This window comes from Brassica napus, chromosome C1 (genome assembly GCF_020379485.1).
Source record: "Brassica napus cultivar Da-Ae chromosome C1, Da-Ae, whole genome shotgun sequence".
NCBI classification, from domain to species: Eukaryota; Viridiplantae; Streptophyta; class Magnoliopsida; order Brassicales; family Brassicaceae; genus Brassica; species Brassica napus.
The window spans coordinates 14,095,251-14,116,272 of record NC_063444.1 but is presented as its reverse complement, the minus strand read 5'-3'; the positions used below and the strand labels follow the sequence as shown (position 1 = coordinate 14,116,272).

The 21,022-nt window shown below is 35.6% G+C and overlaps 1 protein-coding gene and 1 long non-coding RNA gene across 7 annotated transcripts; both read right to left on the bottom strand.

The window, feature by feature from the left end:
- Window positions 1-216: 216 nt before the first annotated feature.
- LOC106350753 (calcium-transporting ATPase 8, plasma membrane-type-like) lies at window positions 217-7,871 on the bottom strand. Of its 6 annotated transcripts, none has more exons than XM_048744228.1 (34): window positions 7,622-7,871; window positions 7,440-7,538; window positions 7,288-7,327; window positions 7,019-7,128; window positions 6,795-6,926; window positions 6,617-6,706; window positions 6,422-6,491; window positions 6,181-6,251; window positions 6,014-6,097; window positions 5,850-5,927; window positions 5,699-5,773; window positions 5,352-5,435; window positions 5,193-5,275; window positions 4,991-5,099; window positions 4,854-4,909; window positions 4,578-4,620; window positions 4,422-4,505; window positions 4,057-4,197; window positions 3,904-3,969; window positions 3,714-3,815; window positions 3,437-3,544; window positions 3,170-3,304; window positions 2,978-3,037; window positions 2,610-2,774; window positions 2,398-2,514; window positions 2,208-2,306; window positions 1,989-2,126; window positions 1,809-1,909; window positions 1,549-1,653; window positions 1,361-1,406; window positions 1,039-1,173; window positions 830-937; window positions 641-732; window positions 217-570 (listed from the first exon to the last, which is right to left on the bottom strand). In XM_048744228.1, the coding sequence occupies exons 1-34, from the start codon at window positions 7,706-7,708 to the stop codon at window positions 507-509; spliced, it is 3,177 nt and encodes a 1,058-aa protein (XP_048600185.1). In that variant the 5' UTR covers window positions 7,709-7,871; the 3' UTR covers window positions 217-506. The 6 variants fall into 6 exon arrangements, with proteins under 6 accessions (XP_048600185.1, XP_048600186.1, XP_048600187.1 ...); XM_048744229.1 differs by having other exon boundaries at window positions 3,714-3,812; XM_048744230.1 differs by having other exon boundaries at window positions 7,019-7,110.
- A 4,600-nt stretch (window positions 7,872-12,471) lies between these two features.
- Window positions 12,472-15,129, bottom strand: LOC106352237. The gene is made up of 2 exons (XR_007317894.1): window positions 13,318-15,129; window positions 12,472-13,216 (listed from the first exon to the last, which is right to left on the bottom strand). It is a non-coding gene; the product is annotated as an uncharacterized LOC106352237 (long non-coding RNA).
- Between the last annotated feature and the right edge of the window lie 5,893 nt (window positions 15,130-21,022).

Sequence of the window (21,022 nt, the reverse complement as noted above, 5' to 3'; positions counted from 1 at the left end):
GGGAAAAATGCAAGAAGATTTATATTTCAGCAATAAGTGTTTTTATATCAATGTTTTTTATGAACATATTATGAAATTTGATTTTTTTAATGAAAATTTAAGTTATTTTTTATACTGTTTTGTGATCTTGATAAAGCATGTATGAGTGCATAGTTTTAAATTTTGATTGGGGCAATATAAAAGGTTGGTCCGGCACTGACTATAAGGCCTATGATATAGCACAATGTATTCAATACGTATAAACACGAACTGTATAACACTTCTTAATGTTACAAACCAAAGACCCAAAATTCACAATACAAAGCCGAAGATCTATAAACTCTAAGGCCACTATTTATAGCTTGAATTACAACTCGAACCGAACTAACTTCTAAAGTCCCTAACGACTTCCCACGTAGAACCGTTAAGCTTCTTATTCTTCACTCTTGTCCACGTCAGCTTCCGAGTTATTCTCCTTCAATCTCTTTCGATAACAGCATCTCCAGCTCTTTATCAGCCTTTATGTCTTATATATGATCTTCGTTCCGGAGGTAAGGAAATGCTTGGAAAGGAAAACGACCAATGACTTGACTGCACAAAAATACACGAGAGTTAAAGGTCTCGCCAATTGAGGGGATGATTCTTTTCTGTGAAGTGGTACCTGAAAAAACCGATTCCAATCGAGATCAGCCACTGCTTCAAGTTAAGCCTGGCTGTGTAAAAGAATATGCCAAGGCATTCTATCACGATTATCTGATCAAAACAGCAAAAGCAAGCATGGAGATTAGGGAGTGTTTAGCATTAAAGAGAGAATAATTGTTACAAATATCAGTTTATGCATAGGGATTACCTGAAGTATAACATTTAAAAGAATTGTTCCAAGGAACAAATGGTTCTTTAGGATCCCGCTGAATGTATTTCCTTGGTATGAAGTTCGACATTCAACCTCGTTAAATACCTGCACAAATTCAGACCGGGATACCAACAAACGTGAAGCGCTCACCAATCAAATACAGGATGGTGTTGAGAGGCAAGACAAAGGGGTGAGAGATCGATTACTTGGCAGAAGACAAAGCAATTGAATATAACTGTGTTCTTGACTTTGTTAGCTTGATCTAGACTTTTGTTCTCCAGTTTTAGTATACTCTCTCCACGAAAGTTTAGGTAAAGCAATGCACTCACTTGGAAAGAAACCTGTAAAAGTACACTTAAGACGATGTTACCTAAAACAAGATCATGATATGATCGCAACAAACAGGCGGATAAATAAATATCTTTGTGTAAATTCAGCTTTGCAACTGTATTTACTTCATTGAAATATATGAATAAAACAATCGCTAGTATTGATGGGAAGATGAAGCTTATAAATGGGCATGCATACCTGTGCAACAAACTTCGCCCACATGAGTTTGGTTATAAAGGGTTCTCTGAAATGGCAAAGGGAGTACCATCAAACTGCATCTTATATATGACGAAAGGGAAACAGAAGCAGGGAATTTATATTCTGATGAAATGCTTTTGACAAAAGTTCAGTTTTCCTATCATGCTATGGGCTAACAAGAGACTAACTTGGTTCTGCTCCTACTTATAGGGAATTTCTTGGACTTCTTTCTCTCCATCCACTTCAGAAATTCACATAAGTAGGAGCAAAACCAAGTTATCCTCTTGGCTCCACTGCATAAATCAGAACCGAAACTTATTGAGGATAAACAGATTTTTGGAATTGCAGAAAGCTTAAAAAAAGTTTGATATGGTCATGCAGTCACCATCATATATGGTAATTAAGGAATCTGTCCATTGAAATATTATTTACTGAACCGTTTTCATACCCTTTACGAACCGGAGGCCTTCGCATTAAGTTGTCCATTGGTGGTTCTGATGCCAAGGCCCATGCTCCAAAAGTAAAAGTGAGAAGATTAATCCACAGAAGCTGCATAGAGAAATTGAAAGTAACTTGATGAGAAAGAAAGAAAGAATGAGTTCTTCATGATGCAGAGACTGAAAATTACCTGCGCAACGTTTAGGGGAATTTCATGAGAATGAACCGCCACAACAACACATATAATTAGAGCTGATGCGTTGACAGTTAGCCGGAACTGGAGAAATCTTTGAGCATTTGTGTATAAAAAACGTCCCCATTGGATGACCTTAAAACAAACACCTCTTTTTCAGTTGCAATCATTTTCAAATATGATGTCAACTACATTGATGCGTGATATTTCACTAACCTTGACAATCGAAGTAAAATTGTCCTCCAATATAATGATATCAGAGCATTCTTTAACAATTGCAGTCCCCCCAATGCCCATTGCAAGACTGATATTCGCCTGCGGTCCATGATCAAATTAACAACTATAGCAGTAACAGGGAAGATCTCATTTTGAGAGTTTCAAAGCACAAATTAGTAGTTTTAAGGACCTGGCGCAGGCTCGGAGCATCACGGATTCCCTTTCCAGTTGCTGCAACCACGTGTCCCTTCTTTTTCAGTGCTTCAAGTAGAAGAAGGTTTTCATCAGGAGAAGATCGACCCATCACCTATCAAAAATAAGGTTGTTTAAGTTAACTGCTTATTTAATCCGCTGCAAAATCTCAGTACATACAAATGAGGGTAAGAACATAATTATACGTACTACAATATTTTCAGCAATTTCTTCTCTGTCTGCTTCTGACATCGAAGCAAATTCGCTTGCTAAGATTGCTGTATTCGCAGGCTCGTCTAAGGTTCCTCTCAGTATCCCGCACTGCATCGCTATTGCTTTGGCAGTCAGAAGGTCGTCGCCTGTCACCATGCACACCTATGATACAAATCAAACACGATGTAACATATCAGCTTGTAGAACTAATTTGATCTTAGACTCTTATTATATAGTCTTGCATAGCAAAATGAGTTTGGGTCCCAGAAAACGAGAGAAGCCGTTAAATAGATTTAAGGAGTATGCCATCATGAGAGAAAAAATATGAAAAAGTGGTATAGAAATTTGCAAAATAAACATGCCACCTTTACTCCAGCATTACGACATTGTTGGATTGCCCGACTTATGCCTGGCCGACAAGAATCCTGCACACATTTTATCCATTTGTTAAAAGTGAAGATAAGCTTCTATATTGCAGGGATCTATAGCAAATATTAGTAGTTTAACATGTTCCACAGTCGTCATTTCTGATGCCATGTTGAAAAGCAAAATATTACCTTTATACCAATGATAGCCAATAGAACGAGGTTGCTTTCAGGTATGTCTCCGTCAGTAAATTTTCGGTAGGCAAGGGCAGCACAGCGCAATCCTTCTTTGGACATTTCATCAATGGTTTTTTCAAAATAAAACCTCTGAGGAAACAAAAACGAAGAACACAAATAAGACCAGACAAATAAAGATTACTAGAGGCCTCCTTATGTTGTTGTTTTTATAATTATATTTATGATTATAGTGTATGAATTTATTTCAGGTAAATTAATTACTTTTTCTTGGTCCATAGCTGCTATGTTGTCCTTGTCCATGTACCACTGGCAAGAAGCTAGAATAGTCTTGGCAGCACCTTTCCAATGAACACGGACTTGAGAATCATGCTAAAGGTGTATTAGCAAGAAAGAGATCAGACAAACGGGGTATAGCTCACATAAACATGAAACCGTAAAAAAGTTGAATCAAAACCGAACATACTGAACCAATTCTCCCACATGAAGTAGGTAAGAAAGTGGGATAAATTAGCAAGAATAAGAAATCAGGTTACATTACCAATTGGACTGCAACACCTCTACGTTTTCTCCTTGAATTGAAAGGTGAAACGCGAAAAATTGTTGATTTTGACTTTATTTCGTCAAAATTCATTCCTAACTGCTAAAAGATGAGTTAGATTAGTTCTGCAATCAGATGGTTGCAACTACGTTTGAGATAACTAATAAACATTATCAGAAACAAGCCCCACCTTGACACCGAAATTAAGAATGGCACGTTCTGTTGCTGATCCAAAGACCTCTGGTTCAGACTGTCCCTGATTTTAATCAATCAAGGCTGACTCATCAAACTATAAAGCGGGAACTGGAACCGATCTATATAAAACTTGACCATATGACTGTACCTCAGGATGATATACACTCCCATTCGTGTTCAGGGCAATTCCTTCGGTGATCAACGAGATTAGAAGGGGAGACAACTCTGCTGCCATAGTATCCAAATTATGCGTTCTTACTCGTCCGGCACAAACATCAACAACCTCCATCTGCTCAAAAGAAAATGAATTGTCTATAATAAGGAACACAACAAGTTTAATAAGAACAGACACTTTGAAAGCTGTGTAAACAAGGGAGAAGTGATCCGGTAGGGCCAACAAACTCAATTTCTTAAACCATGAGTAAATATTCAGTTGTGAAGAAACAATGATACAAGGGGATAATAAAGTAACTAAGTATGCTGTGAAAAAAAAGAGGAGAGATAGCAAATTGCCTGATTTAAGGTTAAAATCCCGGTCTTGTGGCATACAATAGTTGTTGCAGACCCCATTGCTTCACAGGCAGAGAGCTTTTGCACCTGAACATCGCGTGAGATTGTTAATTCGTTACTTAAGTTATGACAAAAAATAGTCATTTACGAATTGCGTACCAAAACCTTCTCTCCTAGAAGTTTTCTCGTCATATAGGCAATGCTGTTTCCAGAGTGATTGGCATTAATGAAACGAACAAACAAAAAACAAGATGTTCAAACTGCTATAAGAAAGGAAGGAACCCATGTAGGTTTTGCATGCTCGAGTATAAAAGATGCATATAGGCTACAGACAATAAATAGATATTGACTGGTAGGCAACCATAACATATAAAGCCATTCAAAAGTACAGAATATGTCAAGTTACTCAATTAGGAGATGTTTGAACAGCCTTACTTCAAAGTAACAGCCAATGGAAGTCCTTCAGGCACGGCCACGACTATAATGGTAACCTAAAAAGAGACAAATAAAGATCCCCACATGATTAAAAATGAAAAGTAAAATATAATTATCATATGTTTAATCTAACTTACCCCCAAAATTATAAACTTAATCACCATGTCTATTTTTTCATCCAACGTAGTTTTCCCAGCATCAAACATCGGACTACCATCTGTATTTTTGGTTCGGCCCATGAAGCATCTGGGGGTGACAGGTTTCTTGAAGATAAGAATCGAGCAATAGGACTTGAGACGAATTAACAGAAAGAAATTCTTGGTGTAGAGACAAACTTACAGGCATGACTCGATAAGAAAAACAACCAAAGCAACCGAGATACTGATTAGGCCAAACGCAATAACAACTCGGTTCAGGTGCACCTAATAGAAAAGACTTACAGGTGAATAAAGAACTGCAACAAGAAATATAAAAGGGACACTCACCAATAAAACGTACCTGCAACGGTGTCTCTTCACCAGTATATAGTGGAATACAAGCCATCGGCATCCTCCATTGGGTGTTCATCCCGACACTAGTAACCTTAGAAACACAGGACAAGGAAAAGAGTGGAGCCAAAAACCCAGTGTAAGCAGAAAAAAAAAGGTCTGAAACCTTCAGTTGTATGGAAGAGAAATAGAGAATCTTTTCTCATAAGACTCTTGTCATGTAGTCCTAACCAAACTCAAGTCTATGTAGTTATATCATTTAGAACTACTTCCTGGAAGACCATGTGATCTGAGGTGATACAGGGGCAAACTACTGAATAGATAACACAGTAAAAGAGATGTGAAGCTAATTCGTACCAGCATTCTACCGATGCCATCTTCCACTTTAGATCCGGATATTAGAATTGGGTCTATATCTGTATCTTTGTGAACCTATTTATGAGAACGGGGTGTTAAATCAGTATGACATAATAATGCATTTACTGCTTGGTGCAAAAGTAAAGCTTACCGTTCTGTTAGTTCCCATGGTTTCATATTCACCTATCTGAAGCGAGTACCCAGAAACTAAGACACCATCTGCAGGCACCTGCAGCATATATAGTACTTCAGTTTAATGATGAAACTCCAGTTGATTGAAACCACCAAACAATGACAAAAGGATTGGATCTTTTCCTGGTCACCACTTTTAAGAGGTATAATATCGCCAACAACTACATCATAAATCGGAACTTCGACCAGTCTTCCATTTCTAGTAACCTGTATCCAGTGATATTCAGCAAAGTTAAGTGACGAGTAACATATCCTGTGGTCATGGAAATCTTTATGGTATGAGCACAAACCTCGATACATATATTTCTCTTCTCATCATTCAACTTTTCAAACTGAAGAGACTGGTTGTAATTACTGATAGCTGCAGAAAAGGGGCAGAAGTCACAAAAGTAAACAACAGACCAATTCTATTCGCTACCGTCTACACAATCACATAAAACCGAGCTAGATGTGACTGATTTTTAAAGTAATTTCTACAGATAAAAGGAAAAGTTGCCAATGTGTAAAAAAGCATCAAAGATAGCAGGATACCTGTCACAAAGATGACAAGGATAACTGCAACAATGATGCCAGCTTCGTCATACCATTCATGACTGATAGTCTGCTTGAGGGACGTGAATAGAAAATGCAGTAAGCTTTGGATTTCAAAGAAGCTAAAAGTATAGAGTAAGCCAAATAGAGTCGATTCAATAAAACAATTAGCCAAAGATCTCAGCAACCACCCACCTTAGTTTTTATTTGCAGCAGCAGAGAAGCCAGTGCAGCAAGAACCAAGACGATCAAAGTAAAACTTCTGCTTGCTTCCCCGAGAAACATCTACAATCAGAAGAGCAAAAACGAAAGCTTTTATTTTGTTGTTGTCAAAGGGTTTCACAGAGTACATATACTGAACAAGTCACCACACCCAAAAGTTCCTTTCTTTCTTCAAAGGATATTCGTTGGATCCAAATTTGTTCCTTCGTCTCCGTATGTCTTCATGAGTACCACAGATACCCTTGTCTAGATCGGTGTGCAACAGAGGTGATAATCCGCTAACCTGTGGTAAGCATGAAACAGACCAAAATAAGTAAACAAAAAGAAACAGCCAAGTAGAACATCTAATTGGTAGAAACAAATGTACGGCCTTACCCCATCAAATCGCTTTAAAACACTTAGACCACCATCACAGGATATAGAAACAAGTTCCTCCAATCTGATACCAAATTCATCTGGATACGAGGCTGGGAGTTCAATTTCAACTATCAAAAAGTGTAAACGCAAATTGATGTCACATGAACCCCAAAGAGGGTAGAAAAATGTCAAAAATTCTATAAAAGGTAACAAGTTGTCCCACTACTGTAGCTTATACGATGTTTCAATCAATAAAATATGGGGATGAATAAGAATTAAGAAGATACCTTGTACTGGTTGTTCCTCTAACTGAGATAGTTTAACATCCTACAAAAGGCAACACCAACATATTAGGAAATATATATACTAATATAAAAACCAACAACACAAAACTTGTAATTGGAGATTGAATCAACCATAAATAATTTCATTTTCAGACCTTTGCAGTAGGTTGATCATGAGATCCGAGCTCAATTTCCTTTTCGCAACCCATAGCAGACTTAAAACGTATAGAAGCATCAACCGCAACAAAAATACCCTGCAACAGCAAGCATGAGGTGAGAACTGAGAACGAAACAGAAACCAAAGAGGATGAAGAAGAAATCGAGAGAGGCAATTTACTCTGCCGCGGCGGCGAGAGTGGTTCCGGGACTTGGGAATATCGCCGCCGGCTTCCAAATCATCAGAACTGCGCTGAGGTGATTTCATCGGAGAATGGTGATTACAGAGAGAGAGTGTGTGTGTGCGTAACGGAGGGAGTTGAGTTAGTTAGTTATATGGGGGTGGGGATACGTGGGATGGATGCATCTTCAAATCGTCGTCGCAAGCTTTGACCATCTTTGAAAAAGCTATCAACATGTCGGTCCCACTCTTCCACTCACCAATTATAAGACAAACCTTATCTACGGGGATTCTAGTATCCTCTAGAACAACTCATTTTAAGTTTTTGTACAAAAAATAGCATAAGAAAAATGACCAACAAATTTTTATTAAAGGTAAAATTACATTATTAACTAATCTAGATTTAGGGTTTAGAGTTAAGGGGTGGATTTTCGGGGATATGGTTTCAAATTAAAAAAAAATATATATATATATATATATTAAAATTTTCAAAATAAAAAAGGACTGTTTTGATCATTTTCTTTTTTGAAAGTTATTTTTGTGACAAAAACATAAAAAAAAACTATTTAAAAGAATTGCCCTAAAAATATTCTAATATTATTCTATTTTCTACTATATAATAGAATAAAAAATAGGTTTACTTTATATATAGAGTAACTCGTTTGTTTTTTTATCATTTTTTTTAATTCTAAAATAGAGTACGAGCAACATCCAACTATATTATAGAATTACTCTATTTTAGAGAAAAAATAGAATAAACCATTGGAAAAGGTTTGAGAAAAATTAAAACAATTATATCTTTAAAAAAAATTGATTTTTGTTTTAACATATGATTTTTTACTGATTTGGATAGTATATTCAGCATGTCAAAGTTTAGGTACAGATTGCAAAGATTTGATTGCAATGATAAAAGATATTTACGTATGGCCGAGTTTCGTAACAGAATTAAAGAGATAAAGACTCTCCAGCTTTGTTTTCCAGATTTCAAAATTTTTTATATTCCAAGAACGCATAATGAAATTTATAATTCTTTAGCTAAGATTGTAAAGTCTTTTATAGAGAACTTTTTTTATTGGTTGTTGTATTCCAATCTACGTAGATCACTTCAAATTTGAGTAATAGAATAACCGTTCTTTAAAAAAAAAAATAGACAGACTTAAAATACACATTTGCAATTATAAAACCAGACATTAAGCATAACGATGAGAAAAAAAACTTTTACAGTGCTTTATGTACCAGAGTTTTTGATGAAAAAATGATTTTTTACAGTGATTTACATTTTAAATCGGTTTCTTTACAAAATAAAATAGCTACATAACTATTTCATATTCATGAGATTCAGATATCTGTATTTTGTTTAAAACACTATCAAAATAAAATATTTTTAAAAACAATAAATTTAAAGTTAATCATTTTTTTGGTCAGCAATTTAAAGTTAATCTAAATCACAACTTTAGTAGAATTACATTTAAATTTTTTTATGTTTGAATAATTTTTTTTTTTTTTTTGGTATAAATACGCTCGGTTGGTCTCTTTGATAAGCGCGTGCTCCGTCTGGTTTCTTTACTTAGTGTTGTTTCGTCAAGTTGTATATTTCTATAATAAAAAATTGCTCACTACGAGATTTATTGGTGGAACTCTCAATCAGTAAAAAAGGAAAAGACAATTCTGGTCGTGTTGTAGCGTTGGATTCAAGTTGCTTTTTATGAGAGTAGGACTAGCTCAGGGATGTATTGTAGCGTTGGATTCAAGTTGCTTTTTATGAGAGTAGGACTAGCTCAGGGATGGAGAAAGTTTAATGAAATGAAACAAAACATGTAGAAGTCAGCCTTGCTAGAAAGGTTCATGATGAGATTGGTGGTTGCTCTTCTACGCTAGTAGAACAATATTGCTATTATAATCCCGGCAACAAAAGCTTTGGACATTTTAACGTTGTTGATTGAACACAATTAGATCATGGATATGAATATTTACAGATTAATACTAATTATGGTTAGTACTCTATATATGAATAAGTAATAGTAGTATATATTGGTTCATATGACAAGTACTCTATATATGAATATAATCCTCTTTACCTTTCGTAGTATATATGAACAACAAGTACGTTGTTGATTGAACATAATCCTCTTTACCTTTCGGTGAAGTTTATTAAAAGTTAAAACACTTTAAAATACATATGACAAGTACTCTACATATGAATAAGTAATAGTAGTATATGTTGGTTCATATGGAAAAGAACCTTCTTTTTTGTTACTTCATCCTCTAAACTCTACATTTTATGTATTTCCATGTCATCAACTAGTGCTTTAGTCATCATTATCTACTTTAATTGTCACGCTTGCACATGCCCAATGTTTCCCACAATGTACAAGCTGCTAAGAAAGAATCTAGGAACAAAGAAGAAGAATCAAATCTGGATGTAGGGATAAAGAAAAAAGAGAGAATTCTATATAAAGTACTATAGTCATATAGAGGAGGCTTAGAATACTAATTAAAAGTTGAAGTAACTACAACGAGAAACATTTAGAATAAATATAAATTAAATATTGTTTACTTTTATCAAGTTAGACATCCATAATCATTTGAATGAAATATAATGCAAAAACATTTACTCAGGCTTTAGAGGTGGTGAGGTCAAGAAGATAAAGTAGATTGGGTAAATTTTATGGGGACTATATTATACTTTCTTAATCCGGTTTGATCCCCAATGACAAATCGTATCGTTCATAAATACTTCTTCCGTTTTAAAAAAGAACTATGTTAAACAATTTTTTTATATTTTCAATGCATTAATTAACTAATGATAAATTGTAAATTAAAAAATTATAATTGTTTTTATTAAAAAAATGTTATTAGTTAAAATTATATAAAATAATTATATAAAATAATTAATAACAAAAAATAATGCATTGGTAAATAAAATTTAATGCATTTTATTAAGTAAGAAAACTCTAAAACATACGTCTATAAAAAGTATACAGAAAAAATCAACATTTCCTTATTCGCTATAGAAGAGAAGGAGCATGTACGTTACGTCTTTAGGTTGGGTTTCTTAGCGTATTATAAGATAATGTATCTTAGCTTTTAACTAAAAAAGTTAAGAGACATCTCTTATATCTCTTATTTAAGAGATGTTTTTTAGTTTTTTTAATTAAAAATTAAAAGACATATTACGCTAAAAAACCGTATCTTATATTACGCTAAAAAACCTAATCTAAGAGACCTACAATAAATATGTTCTTACGTGTAGGTATTTACTACGTACATAACACAAGATGGCTGTTTTCGTCCATTTATTTTGCTTTTTCTCAGAAAACAACAAATTACAAACTACAAATACCATGTGCAGCGAATATAATTTTGCAATCTATATGCTTTATTTTCTTAATTAACACGGTTTGCGTTACCTTTTTTTCTATTTTATTCGTGTGCATGTCGTTGTCAGTGATTCAAAGTTGGTTTCTATTTATTTTTTTAATTAATTTAGGGTATTTCGAAATGTCCAGACCAATCCACAAATAGAATTGCAGCCCACGGATAAATTATCTCAATGAATATTCAAATGAGCCTTAGGCAACAAATTCATATCCATATACATGGTAGTATAGTGGAGTGCTCATATTTAATATTAAATATGAAAAAAAGAGAAAAAAAAACACCGCCAATGAAATAAAATAGATATTTCAAAAAAAAACATAGAAGTGAAGAAATAAATGGTTTGGAGAAAAACATGGCATGTAGTTTATTGGTTTGGTGTATTTTTGTTGCACCTTCAACCCGATTCAAACCTAGTAGAATGAGGTTATTGACAAGGAAAAAGAAAGTAATTTGGAAAAGATGAAAATTTTCTTATTTCTTTGTCAATAGTTTTTGACAAAATGATTTACAACCTATTTTATACACACTCATGATCAATCTATCATAAATTACAACATATTTGAAAGAGTACAGAATTTGATTGCATGGGGATTGATTTTGGTGTACCCTTGTTTCTGCTGATTGCGCACTGTTCCTCACGCGATGGACAGTCTTCGTGTGTTGTGTGTCACAATAGTAATTAGGAGACATTGAGCTTGGTTTTCTGCAAGCCAATTTACAACTGTTTAAAATGTTACTTCACGACCTCTTTCCCTTTTTTCTCCAAACTCGTGACTCTTGAGTTGTATCTAGTGTCTTAGAGCATCATTATCCCTAACAACCCGTAATAGGGTGCTTAAACTTCTCTTTTTTCTGACTAAAAAAAAAAATTAATAAATGAATCAATTACGAGTCGCCACGTGTCAATGGGGTCCGCAAACGTGCAAACACTGACGTTTAAATAGGCAGCAGAAGCAATGGTGCTTAAATTTTTTGTGGGATCCACCCATTATTATATTAATTTTTTTGCTAAGCTCCCCCATTAATAATGCTCTTAGACCATTATTATCGGTAAAACCTCAAATGAGGTCCTTAAGAATTTTTTTTTTCTTAAAAAAGAAATTAAAAAATTAAAAAATAAACCAATCGCGGACCACCACGTGTCGGTGAAACCTGCAAACAGTGCAAAAACTCTCCAAAGACCGATCCTTATTTCGTGATTTTGGAGACTTGTTTTCAAAATTTTTGTGGGACCCACACATCAGTGAGGCCCACAAACAGTTCAAAAACCTCATTTAGAAACTAGCGATATTTATGCTCTTACATTTCACCAACAAGCGTGATAGCAATAAACATAATTTGTGTAGACCTTGGTTATTTTTGCAAAAAGACTCTTGAGACCAGACAAAACTTATCTCTCTAGGTAAAATATACTTTTTCAACAAAAACAAAACGAACAGTATAATAATGAAAAACATGAAACTGAAAAGAAAAAAACATGAAACTGTTCTTATTTGACACTGTCAGTGAACATATCGAGATTTGAAAGGGAAAAACAAAAGGCACTTAGATTTATATCACACATTCAATACATTGGTTTCTAGCACTTGTTCTTTCCCTCTTTAGTATAAATGAGCTGCCCGACTATAAACATAAATTGATCTAGAAATGAATTAGACCTTGAGAACAATACACAAACTGGTCTATATTCCGCTCCTAAGTTTGCCCAGTCAGTGACGGCTGGGGGAAGGACCCGTGACCTGAGAGCACGCGTTTGGCTCCGTCTCTGTGCCCATGTAGCTGCTCGAGAGCGGCTCTTGACGGCTGCTCAGCTGAGGAGGGTGTACAGGTACGTTGCCAGTGTCGATCCTGGCATTTCCCCCTGAAACCGAAACTGGATACTTCTGCGTGCTGACTAACTCCTACACACACGTAAACAATAACAAAAAAAGTATGTAAATTAATAAAGTGTAATCTTAGCAATTTAACGATACTATTTCACAAAAAAAATGTATAAATAAATGGAAGAATGTGTGTTCTTACTTGAATTAGTTGATAAGCAATTTCTACTTGAGAAAATGTGCCTTTGATTACCAATATCATTTCACCAGGATTTAGACTCTCTTCAACGATTAGGATAGCTCCGCTTCTCCAACGAATGTAATTTATATTAGCTCCTTGTGCACCAATAATATCATCGGAATAGCAGATTGGAGCTCGAACTGTTTGACATACCTAGCAGGAAAACCAATTATAGAAAACGTCTTTTACTAGTTCTGAGACATAAGCTTGCATGCATGCGATGATATCAAAACCATACCATAACAAATACGAACCTCGATAGCACTAAAAATGGGATCTTCCTGTGTAAATAAAACTCCTGAAGGCTGAACACGTGACTCCACTCGATTCTTGCCCTCCAGAACGAGAGCTTCTCTCCTTGCCAAGAGCCAGGAATCATAATCGGTTACATTTGAGGGTTCAGCATGGAGAGATGGATTCTTGTCAGCTAATGCTCCATCTTCTTGAAAGACTCTAGCTAGATACTAAAGATAAAAAAATAAAGATAATTCATAGAAAAAAAATGAGAAACGTGACAAGCAAGGAACTAGGATAGTTTCAGACAATAAAGCTTACTTCTTCCTCAAAGAAAGGAATCACAAAATGGTCAACTAAATATTTCCTTAGGTGTCCAACAACCGCTTCTAACGCTTTTACAATCTTCAAAGCTTCCCCATGGAAAGCAACTATCCTTTCATCTTTTGCAGCATAACACGGCGTTGCATCTAGCGAAAAAAAAACGTATCATTATCTAATAGCCTCATGTGAAGTATAAATCACACAACTTCAAATACCAACAAAAGAGTTCCATATGAAAATGCGTATGATGATGCTAATTACCTTGTGATAAAATGCGAACTGATGCACCAGAGTTCTGTACTATTGATCTGATTATAGATCCTTGCTTTCCAATCAAAGAGCTCGCCTGCATCCCCGGGACTAACAAGCGCATTGAAGAGAACGCACTTCCAGCGTTTTGAACATCATCATCGTTATCAGGCAAGCTTGAAACTCGCCTGAACACCCGGACGACTGCGTCCATTGCAGGGGACATTTTGGCTTCTGGTTTTTCCTTTCCAGATATTATCACCTACACATAACATAAAAGAGATATCCTTGACATTGCGTACGATGTTTCGAAACCAAAAGTTTTGTAATTTTCCCGCCAAGAACTGAATGTCAAGACAATGATCAAAACCCTAGGAATCGAAGTTACAACCCTAAGAGAAAGCATAGAAACAGAAAAAGAAAACAATCTCAATTCCGATTTCTTTGCATACATAAAATTTATGGAATTTGAAACAATTATTAAATGATCAATACATGTATTTTAAAATTAATTTATAGGTATTAAACATTAATATTTTGAGGACCATAGACAAATGTTTTATTTTGCTATATGCCTAATTGAGACCCGTTATGTTTGCACATAGTAAATAGAGAGAGAGGATACTCACGAGGCGATAAGGAGTCTTAACGGGGCCATCGAGGACTTGTATGCGAGCACGAGTCTCCTGCCACAACTTTCTAATGAATTCTCCTTGACGTCCGGTAATAGCTCCGACCTTATGCCCCGGAATGATCACACGAAACACGCAATCACCAGGAAAACCTGGCCATCTCTCCGCAGCGCCAGAGTTTTCGTTAGGGAATGCGGTGGCGCTGACTCCCGAAGGTCTGAGATTTTCATTCTCGGGTAAGTTTAATGGTCCGTTCTTAACGGAATCTGCGACGGCGGACATTATAAACGGCAATAAAAGAGAAGAATTAGCGAGCGAGAGAGATAAAACGATTTAGGAATGTGTATTGCTTTGAGAAGTTTTTCTTTCTTGGTCTAATGGTTTGAGAAGTTTAGTGTTATTTAATGTAATTTTAATTGGAAAGTAGTTTAATAGATTTAATTAAAGTCTCTGAAACACATGAAGTTACTATGAATTATAGTGTTGACTTCTCTAAAACAAGTGAATTAGTTACTATGAATTTTAGTGAAATTTATTACATTTCCAAATCAATGATAAAAATAGAGAATAAGAGAAAATAATATCATTAATTTAAATTAGCAGGTAAGTTCATCAATAAAAATTATTATTGACCAAATTATGTTTTTCTAAAAAGTTTCTTCTCAGCAATGCAATCGAGAATCATTTATCAATGTATCTCTTATCTATTAAAATAGCTGCATTATAATCTTTTATCTATGGCATGTGTCACCACTACCATGATTCTTAGAATCACTAGAGAATTAAGTCGGTCGATTTAAACATATATAATACTTTTATTAAACTAATCATCAATTATTTATTAATGTACAAAAATATTTTTTTTTTCCTTAAATAAAAAGAAATAACCTTAAATGACCCTAAACTAATTAAGTTTATCTTCCCAATCATAAATTTTATATTTTATATTTTATATTATTAAAATAAATTAAACAATCATATTCACCATATAATAAAAATTTAGATTTTTTTGTATATGTTATATTTAAAATTTTTAAAAAAGACTTTAAATTACTAGAATTGTTAAAAGTCTTACAATTAAAAATTTGTAATCATACAACTATATAAATATAAATTCTCATTTAATAAATATTCATATTAAAAGTATATATATATTTTAATAGTGTTTAAATTAAATTATATCATATAAAGATAATTATTTTAGTTCTTAAATTTGCATTAAACAAATATTGAGAACTTAGGGGGGGTTATTGGTAGTTAAATTTTGAAGGAGTTATAAAATTTAGAGATTCTATTGTTATTGGTTTATGTATTCTTACAATCTTGTTAGAATCTTTTGTTATTGGTTTATGGACTTTTAAATTCTATATAAAATCCTTTGTTATTCAAAAAGTTTAGTTTTTATTGATTTTTTAATTCTAGTAAACTCTCTTGTTATTGGGACATAAATTCTCTCTAGTTTTACTCATAACACTCAACTTTATAAATATCATCTATACTCATAAAATTCTTAGAATCTATGTAACAAAAAAACACAAATATACAAACACAAAAAATTGGGCCTTTTTGCAAAAGTGACTCAAAACTTGGAGTCAAACAGAAAACTAACCTTTTCTTTTGACTCCTTTTTTTTTTGAGATTTTAACCCCACACCTGCATTTTATCTACGAAAATGCCATTAACATTTTTTTTTTTTTTTTCAAAAATGGCTTCTTTACTGTCTCAACCTCATCTTCTTCAAGTATTTACAATATTGCCACTGCAATGAATAGTGGCAACAACCTTGTACGAACTGTTTGGAGCTTTTATTGCCCTTTAATGCACGTAAATCTCTTTACACTCTCTCTGTTTCAATTGTTATGAACTAAAAACAACATTTCTTTCACTTTCTCTCTATATTCATCCAAAAAACTCAAGCTTTTGATTCAAAATATGGGCTATGGTTGACAGAGCCATATTTCTTTCGTTTTGACTTACGGTTGCTTTCGTTTGAGGTTCTGGGTGGTTGGAGAAGACCTTGTGTGCAAACGAAGTCATCTCACCTAGTTTAAGGTACGAATTTGAATTTTTTTTCAAGATCTGTTCGCGTAGAAGACTTACTAGTAAGTCATCTGTATGTAGAAGACTTACTGATGAGTCTTCTGGTCAAACGGACGACTTAAATTAAGTCGTCCAGCTTTGTTTGTTAAAAAAAAACACTCCAGACGACTTATATATACGTCGTCTACGAGAAACGGGCTAGTTTTGCATTTGACCGAATCGTGTCAGATCTTTGACTATTTCTGGACGACTTATAATTCAGTCGTCTCTGGGAAAGTTAAAATTTCAATATTTTATGAAAACTTGACGACTTACGTGTAAGTCGTCCTAGGTTAGTTTTGTAATTGAAAAATAAAACTTCATAATTTAACTTTAACCAGACGACTTAATATAAAGTCGTCCCTCCAGAAGACTTAATTTAAAGTCGTCCGGGGAAAGCAAAGTCGTCCAGAATTTTTCCCAATTTTCTGGTCAAACCTTGCTTATCCCGGACGACCTTAAATTAAGTCGTTTAGCTGGACGACTTTCATCTAAGTCGTCTGGAGAAAGTTAAATTTCAAGTTTTATTTTTCAATTACAAAACTAACCTAGGACGACTTACACGTAAGTCGTCAAGTTTTCATAAAATATTGAAATTTTAACTTTCCCAGAGACGACTGAATTATAAGTCGTCCAGAAATAGTCAAAGATCTGACACGATTCGGTCAAATGCAAAACTAGCCCGTTTCTCGTAGACGACTTATATATAAGTCGTCTGAAGTTTTTTTTTTAACAAACAAAGCCGGACGACTTAGAATTAAGTCGTCCCTTTTAATTTTCAATTGCAAAAGTGACCTCTTTAGACGACTTACCTTTAAGTCTTCTGGACGACTTAATGCTAAGTCGTCTGCGGCAATGTTTATTGAACTTCTTCATTTTCTCTATGTTTACTAATGTGTTTTATTTTGAATATTTGCAGATGATTTTTCAGTTACATGCAGTGTATGGAGAATGGTTGTTGAGAGATTTCCGTTGGGATTTTGTGGTTGATGATCTCAAAGGAGCAAGATTGTTTTTATTGAATGAAGATTCAACACATGCTGAACTTGTTGCAATGGCTCAAGAAGATTATAACCTGGACATGAGAACAGTGAGTGTGGAGATTAGCTACTCATTACCAGCAGAAATGATGATGGCTCCAGGCAGTCTTCCCATTCATGTTACAAGTGATAGACAAGTTCGAAACTTGCTGGAGATACTCAAAACCCATAGAGTATGTCTTTGTGTATCAAGCCGCAGCAAGGTCGAAACGGTTTCAGAGAAAAGGGATATTGATGAAGCTGGTGAATGGGAAAAAGATGTTGGTGATAATGATGAAGCTGGTGAATGGGAAGAAGATGTTGGTGATGATGATGAAGCTGGTGAATGGGAAGAAGATGTTGGTGATGATGATGAAGCTGATGAATGTTTTGAAGATGTTGGTGATAATGAGGAGGAGGAAAATGGGGAGGAGGATGCTGATAATTCTATTGTTGGTGAAACGGATCAGAATGGTGGGGATTACAGTCTTTATGGAAAGGTTCCAGATGAGGACGAGGAAGATGATGATAATATTTGTTTTGAAGAAATCCAAAAGACATATGCTAAGACAAATGCTATTGAAGGAGGAAAATCGAATGGTACCAGTATCTATGTCAACCAGAGTTTTGTTAGCAAGGGTGCACTGCTTTCAGAGCTGCGGTTGGCAGCAGTGAGGGGTAAGTTTTCTTTCAGATTATACAAATCAACGAAAACTCTCGTTGTGGCAACATGTCCGGTTAGCTATTGTGGATGGAAGGTCAGAGCGAGTGTCAAACATGGGACAAACACGTTTTGGGTAACAAAGTATGTGGAAAAACATTTATGCTCAGCGGGAGACCGAATCGCTCAGCGGAGACACTGTACTCCGAAGTATGTAGGTAGTCTTTTCATTGATCGTGTTGGAATCATTGATGGGATAACTCCGCAGCATATCACTGATGCAATGAGGAACATGTTTGGCATGGCGCTTGATTACACCACTTCATACAGAGCACTGTTATATGCACAAAGATTGGTGAGAGGATCAGCAGAAGAAGGGTATTCGCGTCTGGCATCATATCTCGAGCAAATCTCCATTGCAAATCCTGATTCTATCACGGCGATAGAACTTGATTCTATGAAAAGATTTAAGTATCTATTTCTCTCTTTTGGAGCTTCTATCAAAGGTTTTAAGTATCAGAGAAGGGTCATTGTGGTGGATGGAACTCACCTAAGTGGAAAGTATGGAGGAACTATGTTAGTTGCAGCCGCACAAGATGGCAATTTTCAGATATTCCCATTGGCTTTTGGGATCGTGGATGAGGAAGATATACCTTCTTGGGAATGGTTTTTCACAAAATTGGCTAGTTGTATATCTCATGACAAGCCTCTGGTGATAGTCTCCGACCGGCACAAGGCCATTAAAAGTGCGTGTGATAAGGTGTTTCCTTGGGCAACCCGAGGAATATGTTATTATCACCTTCAAGATAACATTGTCAAAAAGTTTAAAGGGAAACATCTCATGTACTTGGTGAAAGGGGCTGCTTATGCTCACACGGTTTACGATTTTGACCGGTACATGGCTGAGATACGGAGTGCAAACCCGGAACTTGCAACGTATTTGGAGAAAGCCGACGTCAGGCTATGGTCAAGGGTTTATTGTAAGGGGAACAGGTTCAACATAAAAACAAGCAACATTGCTGAATCTATTAATTCCGCACTGAAGCGAGCAAGAGGATTTCCGATTACGTTCCTGCTGGAGTTCATAAGGCAGAAGTTAGGAAAATGGTATTGGAAAAGGAGACAAGATGCTTTGAGTCTCACAACTGAACATAGCGGGGGTGTTGAATACTTGCTTGCTGTTCGAGAAGAGATAGCGGGTACGATGACGGTCGAACCAATTGATGGATGGCATTTCTTTGTCAAAGGTGGCAAAATGGACTGTGTGGTTGATTTGGAACATGCAAAGTGTGATTGTGGTGTCTATGGAGTGGAGAAAATACCTTGCTCTCATGCTATAGCTGCTGGAATACATGCTGGTTTGCATATCTCCACACTTGTATGTCCACTGTACTCAAAGAATTATCTGTATGCAGGATACTCAGAGAATATATATCCTATCGTGTCACAACATATTGAGGAACGAGAATGCTTTCCTCCAGAACTAAAGCGTGGTCGGGGGAGACCGAAGAAATCAAGATGGCAATCTTGGTTGGAGCTATCTAGGATGAGAGGACACAAACCCAGGAAGAAACACAGGGCACGGAGATGCTCAAACTGCAAGGAAACTGGCCATACGAAACCACAATGTACACAACCAGTTGACTAGTTGTCCAGACGACCTAAATTTAAGTCGTCCAGTCTTGATTACCCGTCCAGACGACTAAATTTTTAGTCGTCCAGTGTATTTTATTTTTAGACGACCTTCTACTAAGTCGTCTAGTGTATTTTATTTTTAGACGACCTTCTACTAAGTCGTCCAGTGTATTTTATTTTTAGACGACCTTCTACTATCCCTTCAAGTGTATTTTATTTTTAGACTACCTTCTACTATCCCTTCCAGACGACTTATAATAAGTCGTCCAAACCTTCTAGACGACTTATAATAAGTCGTCCAAACCTTCTAGACGACTTATTTGTAAGTCGTCCAGTTGGAAAACCTTCCAGACGACTTATTTGTAAGTCGTCCAGTTGGAAAACCTTCCAGACGACTTATTTCTTCCAGACAACTTATATCATGTTCAAATACAAAAATCATGTTAAAAAATCATGTTCAAATACAAAAATCATGTTAAAAAATCATGTTCAAATACAAAAATCATGTTAAAAAATCATGTTCAAATACAAAAATCATGTTAAAAAATCATGTTCAAATACAAATCTAATCATACATGCCCACGAACTTATCAACATCCACATTTTCTTTCAGATGCTGATCAACAAGCTCCTTCCATATATCCACCGCCATATTATCCCTCATTTTCTTCGCGTTGCACCTAGCAAAGTCTTTAGGGTCAAAGGAGCCCCCGAGCGCATGACATTCAATGTACTTTACAGTGTACACGCCACAATCACCATTGTTGGCCGTGGGTACACCTTTCAGCGGTCTCTCATATGTGTATGGCTCCAACCCGTATTTGACCCGCATTTCGTCGGTGGCTGCGCACTCAACAAGCAGATAAGGGACCATCTGGAGAAAAGGCTCCATTATCGCATCCCATGCGTCTGGTACACTAGATGAAGGTATGCTGTCCCAGACGACTATGTGCCTCTTAGGGATCGATATCCAAATAGCAACCCAATGCTTGTCGTCCAAGTTCACTGGCGCATAGATATCATCAATGTCCTCCCCCCACTTCTTGTTTGATTGGCAAAATGAAGGTATTGATCCGTCATAAAAATACGACGCCCCACCAGGTAGAACTCTTCCTAAACCTTTGTG

What these genes read in the sequence shown, in the direction of transcription:
- LOC106350753 (XM_048744228.1), bottom strand. Translation starts at nt 7,708, where the DNA reads ATGAAATCACCTCAGCGCAGTTCTGATGATTTGGAAGCCGGCGGCGAT. An exon ending in TGCTGCAAATAAAAACTAAG is followed by an intron (nt 6,492 to 6,616) that starts GTGGGTGGTTGC and finishes TCCCTCAAGCAG; the next exon opens with ACTATCAGTCATGAATGGTA. An exon ending in ATTTTACTTCGATTGTCAAG is followed by an intron (nt 2,127 to 2,207) that starts GTTAGTGAAATA and finishes GTTTGTTTTAAG; the next exon opens with GTCATCCAATGGGGACGTTT.